The sequence below is a fragment of the Silene latifolia genome, chromosome Y, assembly GCF_048544455.1.
Source record: "Silene latifolia isolate original U9 population chromosome Y, ASM4854445v1, whole genome shotgun sequence".
Lineage (NCBI taxonomy): Eukaryota > Viridiplantae > Streptophyta > Magnoliopsida > Caryophyllales > Caryophyllaceae > Silene > Silene latifolia.
Genome location: NC_133538.1, coordinates 451,916,689 through 451,922,391, shown reverse-complemented (window position 1 = coordinate 451,922,391; position 5,703 = coordinate 451,916,689). Strand labels below are relative to the sequence as shown.

The 5,703-nt window shown below is 42.7% G+C and overlaps 1 protein-coding gene across 1 annotated transcript; it reads right to left on the bottom strand.

Annotated features, from left to right (window-relative positions):
* Nucleotides 1–3,384: 3,384 nt before the first annotated feature.
* LOC141632792 (uncharacterized) lies at nt 3,385–4,803 on the bottom strand. Its single transcript, XM_074445303.1, has one exon. The coding sequence runs from the start codon at nt 4,801–4,803 to the stop codon at nt 3,385–3,387; it is 1,419 nt and encodes a 472-aa protein (XP_074301404.1).
* Nucleotides 4,804–5,703: the final 900 nt, after the last annotated feature.

Here is a 5,703-nt window from a genome sequence, read left to right as displayed (position 1 = left end):
AAAGATAATGATCAAGATGTAAATTAACTATACATAATGATCATAAGCAACTAACCGTATAGAATTGTAAAGCAAATAAAATTCTATTATGGGTGTCTTTTATGCAAGCTAGAACTTAGGTCTAGAAAATATTACTCCAGTATATAAACCCAATGATGAATGTGCCATTAATCTTTCAATATTCCCATCCCCATTGATTATTTGAATATGAATTAATTTTTGTTGCAATGCATCACGTTAATTTTGTTACCCTTAATATACTTTTACATAATATGGAATTTAATTATATACTGTATTTTTTGTGATTTTTCAGAAAATAAACTAACCATCAGGAAGAAAGGATTTGGATAATTACTGTTAAGGAATGATATGGGGAATTGTGTATGTTATTAGCTTTGGCATAATGTGCCTTTATAGTTACAGAATGATAACCGTATCCCACTATTAAGGCTAGGATATCGGAAATATACTAGGAATAACATAATAATAGCAACCATAAGATTTACACAATAATATATTCCTAATACCCCCCCTCAAGCTGGAACATGGAGATCAAGAGTGCCCAGCTTACGTAGAAGAGCAAGAAATTGCGGAGCACCCAAGGCTTTGGTAAGGATATCCGCAAGCTGATCTTTAGTAGAAACGTGAGATATAGCGATGAGCCCTTCAGTGATGGCATCACGCACGAAATGACAATCAATTTCGATGTGTTTTGTGCGCTCATGAAACACCAGATTACTCGCAAGCTGAAGAGCGGACTGACTGTCAGAAAACACAGCCATGGGCCGAGACAAGGAGACACCGAAATCAGCAAGAAGACTTTTCAGCCACTTCAATTCACACACCATATTAACCATGGCACGATACTCGGCTTCGGCTGACGATAAGGAGACCGTGTGTTGTCTACGAGTTTTCCAGGAGATAGGGGAGCCACCTAGAAAAATATACCATCATGTAATAGAACGTCGGGACAACGAACATGTGCCCCAATTCGAGTCACACCAACCGGTGAGCGTAAGATCACCATCAGCCCGTAAAAGAATGCCTAGACCAGGACTGCCTTTGAGATAACGAACCACTCGTAAAGCGGCATCCATGTGAACGGAACGAGGTTGGTGCAAAAATCGGGACAAAATATGAACAACATATGTCAAATCAGGGCGAGTCACCGAGAGGTATACTAATCGACCAACAAGACGACGGTAGGACTCGACATCTTTGATAATGTCACCAGTAGCTTCATCAAGTTTGTGGTGTTGCTCGATCGGCGTAGTGGCCGGTTTGGAGCCAAGTAACCCGGTTTCAGAAATAATATCAAGAGCATATTTTCGTTGAGAGACGTAAATACCTTCTGCACTTCGGGATACCTCAAGACCCAAGAAATATTTTAACACTCCCAGATCCTTCATATGGAAACAAGTCCCCAAATATTCCTTAAATTGGGCAACAGCGGAAGAGTCATTACCAGCAATGACCAAGTCGTCGACATAAATACGAGTAAAGAGACGAACATTGCCTTGCTGATAGGAAAATAAAGAGTAATCGGAGTAGGATTGAGTGAACCCGTAAGATTTAAGGGCAGAGGTAAGTTAGCAAACCAGCATCTAGGAGCTTGATGAAGACCATATAGGGACTTCTTGAGACGGCACACTTTACCGTCCTTGCCATGACTAAAACCTGGAGGGAAACGCATATAGACTTCTTCATTCAAATCTCCATGTAATAATGCATTATGGACATCCATTTGGTGTAACTCCCATTTATGGATAGCAGCAACAGCGAGGAAAGCACGAATCATACCCATCTTAACAACGGGAGCGAATGTCTCTCCATAATCTAATCCTTCGACCTGGTGATTCCCGAAAACAACAAGTCTGGCTTTGAGACGCTCAATAGTGCCATCGGACTTGTATTTAATTTTGTACACCCATCGACATCCAAGAGCTTTCTTGTCTGGTGGGAGGTCAGACAATTCCCAAGTATTGTTGCGTACAAGAGCATCGATTTCTAACTTCATTGCGGCACACCAGTCAGGATCACGAATAGCTTCTTTAAATGAGGGAGGCTCAATGCCAGCGGTGACAAAATTAGCTAAGTTATATGGCGTACCTGAGGAGGACGTTGGAGAGCTAGGTGGGCTAGAAGAAGGGGACGGACTATGAGCGGTATCAAGAAAATAACCACGGAGGCGGGAATTGGGAAATTTAATCCGTCGTCCTTTACCCATTTCGGCTGTCAAAGTATCATTAAGGGACACACCAGTAGAAACAGCTGGAGCGGCATCATCACCCGTGGCCATGGACACTGCCGGGTCAGGGTCAGCAGGACCCGTATCTGGTACAGGCTCGGGTTGCTCACCCGTATCAGCGAGCCCATTAAATGGCTCATCCGAGAGGTACGGGCCACGAGTAGGATCCGGGATAGTCCCGGGTTGTGGGTTAGAAGCAACAGCAAACGGGAAAGAGGCTTCATGGAAAATAACATCACGAGAGACATAAAAAGATTCGGTCTCGAGGTCATAAAGCTTCCAACCTTTCTTACTACTTGGATACCCAACAAAAATACTTTTTTTGACTCCGTTTCTCAAATTTATCTCCACGGGTATTTTGATTGTGGGCATAGGCTAGACAACCGAAAACTCTCAAATTTGCATATGATGGAGCTACACCGTAAAGGCACTCATACGGGGTCATGTTATTTAGCAAGGGAGACGGAGTCCGATTAATTAAATAAGCGGAAGATAAAATACACTCACCCCAAAAAGACTTAGGTAAATGAGCCTGAAAACGGAGAGCCAGAGCTACATTCAAAATATGACGATGCTTACGCTCCACCCGCCCATTTTGCTGAGGTGTACCGACACAAGAAGTCTCAAATTTAATGCCATTGTTTAAAAAATAACCTCCCATGCAATTAAATTCCGAACCATTATCACTCCGGACATTCTTAAGGGATTTTGAAAATTGCGTTTGGACCATATGAATATAACTCATGAACATGTCAGTCACTTCAGTTTTATCAAGCAATAAATAGACCCATGTGGCACGGGAGTAATCATCTACTATCGTCAAAAAATATTTTGCACCACACGAGGAAGGAATACGATATGGTCCCCATAGGTCACAGTGAATTAAATCAAATAAGTCCAAAGCACGCTTATTATTCAAAACAAAATTGTCCCGATGTTGTTTGGCCAAATGGCAAGCATCGCAAATTGTATGTTTATTTGAAACTAAATTGCTGAAAGAGGGAATAGTCTTGACCACTTTATGAGACGGATGCCCTAAACGCTTGTGCCAAAGATCAAATGTCTCATGTCCTGACACCGTTTGAACTGCTAGTGGTCTTTCTCCCGCTGTAATCCAAAATAGTCCGTCCCGCAGCTCACCTACTCCAATCGTCTTCCTCGAAAAAGGGTCCTGAATGAGACAAGAAATTGGTAGAAAACGTGAATGAGAATTTGTCATCCAAAATAATTTGTGAAACAGAGATCAAATTACATGTCAAATGGGGAACAAATAAAACACAGCAGAGAGTAAGAGATTCATTAATATAGACCGAACCCATCACTGTAGACACGACATGTTGGCCATTCGGAAGCCCAACAGCCCGGCACGGAATTTGTATTTGATTTTCCAAAAAAGATAAAGAGCCAGTGACATGGTTCGAAGCTCCCGTATCAATTATCCAATTACACATAACTCTTAGACGATCCGAGGCAAGTAAAGAATGGGCTGTGGAATTAGTAATCACGGCATTGGTATGAGCAGTCAACTCGGCATTTCCTGTACTGCTCGAACCAGACCCACCCAAACCAGAGATACCCGAACCGCCACCCTGGGATGTATTAGAGCCACGAGATGCCGCATTCCTGGTCCTATATCGCTTATACTCAGCCAGATTACGAGGTCTATCCCCCCACCATTCAGGAAATCGCACGTTTTTAAAGAAGCATTTGGAGACTTCATGACCACGAGTCTCACACGAGGTACAGAACAGACCGCGCTTTTCAATGCGTTCTTTCTCTCGAGCAGCGCGCCAATCAGTTGTGGCGGATGGGGTAGCAAAAATAGCGACCTCAGAGACATCGGGTTGCGTTTCGATACGTAAGCGTTCTTCTTGAAGAACAAGATTATAGGCCCGACTAAGGGCGGGTAAGGGGTCCTGTTGAAATTGAGAGGATCGGATATTACCGTAAAGAGTATGGTCGAGACCCATGAAAAACTGATGGAGCCTTTCATTGTCTTGACGTTTGAGAGCAGCAGGACCAATTCCGCATTCGCACTTTCCGCATCGACATGAGAAGGGTGGCTCGTGCTTACCAATAGACTCCCAAAGCGTCTTCAGTTTCCCATAGTAAGTGGTGACATCCATTCCTTTAATTTGTTTGCAATTGTTCAACTGAGTTTTCAGATTGTGAATCATAGTGCCGTCAACAACCGCGTACTGGGCTTTAAGTTCGGACCACAAAACAGAGGCTTCGTCGGGGTATGAAATATTATCGAGCAGCGTGGAGTCAATCATATTTCTAATCCATTGAACTAGGGTGCAATTAACAACAACCCAATTGTCAAGTTCAAATGGATCAGTGGGTTTTGTGATTGTGCCATCGATGAAACCGAACTTGCGGCGAGCTTTTAAGGAGAAAGTCATTAATTTTTGCCAAGAATCGTAGTTGTCACGACGGAGAACGATATTGGAGATTTTTGCCTCCGGAACATCGTGTGAACCGAGGTAGTATAGGCTTAGAGGATCAATTTTCTGTATTGTGGAATTTTCGACTGTTGCGACGTCGCCTGACATGACGGCAGAAGAACGAATGATTTTCGTGGTGGAAGACGAGGTAGGGTTACGTTTGTAGAAATATTTTGTGAGAGATGAGGATCCCTGATACCATAATAACCAGATTGGTATTTTTTTATTACTAGTTGTTGCTCCGCGCCCTCCCGGGCGCGGTGCCCCAATTCGACTGTTTGTGTGGCGGGCTTTGTGAGAAAGCAATGTAGTATTATTCAATTGCGTATTATGACGCTCGCAAGATAACCATTGCGGTTTTAGTTATGGCTCTATCGTATCATACATTGGTACAAATGTTTAAAAAAATAGACTTGATGATAATGGTAAGGTGTAATAATGAGGTCGTGAGAAAGCACCGTAATAATTGTGCCATTTCCGCTCCGTAAAATTTGTGGGGTAATATCCGTATAAGACCCTTTAAATTTAGGACTATAACGTAAATTTAACATGTGAAATATGGTCATAAACGAAATACAATAATGAAACGATAAAGATAAAGAATCAACCTCGGGTCCTTTGTAGTGCGGCGTAAAGAACAGAAATCAACAGAGATTCCCTCCTAATAGTTGCACCCAAGACCGTCTGAGAAATGCCCTTGTGCTAGAACGTGTTCTCCGATTGCCTTGCAATATTGGGAGAACTTGATGTGAGTTTTTCTCGAGATGTGAGATCTCGGTTTCAGAGAAAACTTAATCTCCAAAACCCTAGTTTTTCTGTAAATGAAAATCGCTAGGTCAAAAGGAGAGGGAGCCTCTCCTTTTGTTGCCTCGGTCCGCGGGTCATGAGAGGAGGGAGTGGGCTTTCCACTTTCTCCTCATTTAACTCGTGATCCGATTGAACCGACCCCACTCGCTAAAATGTATATGACGCGGTTTTTATTATAAATCGTCATCGGTTATCGGCTAT

Coding starts and splice junctions, on each gene's coding strand:
- LOC141632792 (XM_074445303.1), bottom strand. CDS start 4,803: ATGTCAGGCGACGTCGCAACAGTCGAAAATTCCACAATACAGAAAATT.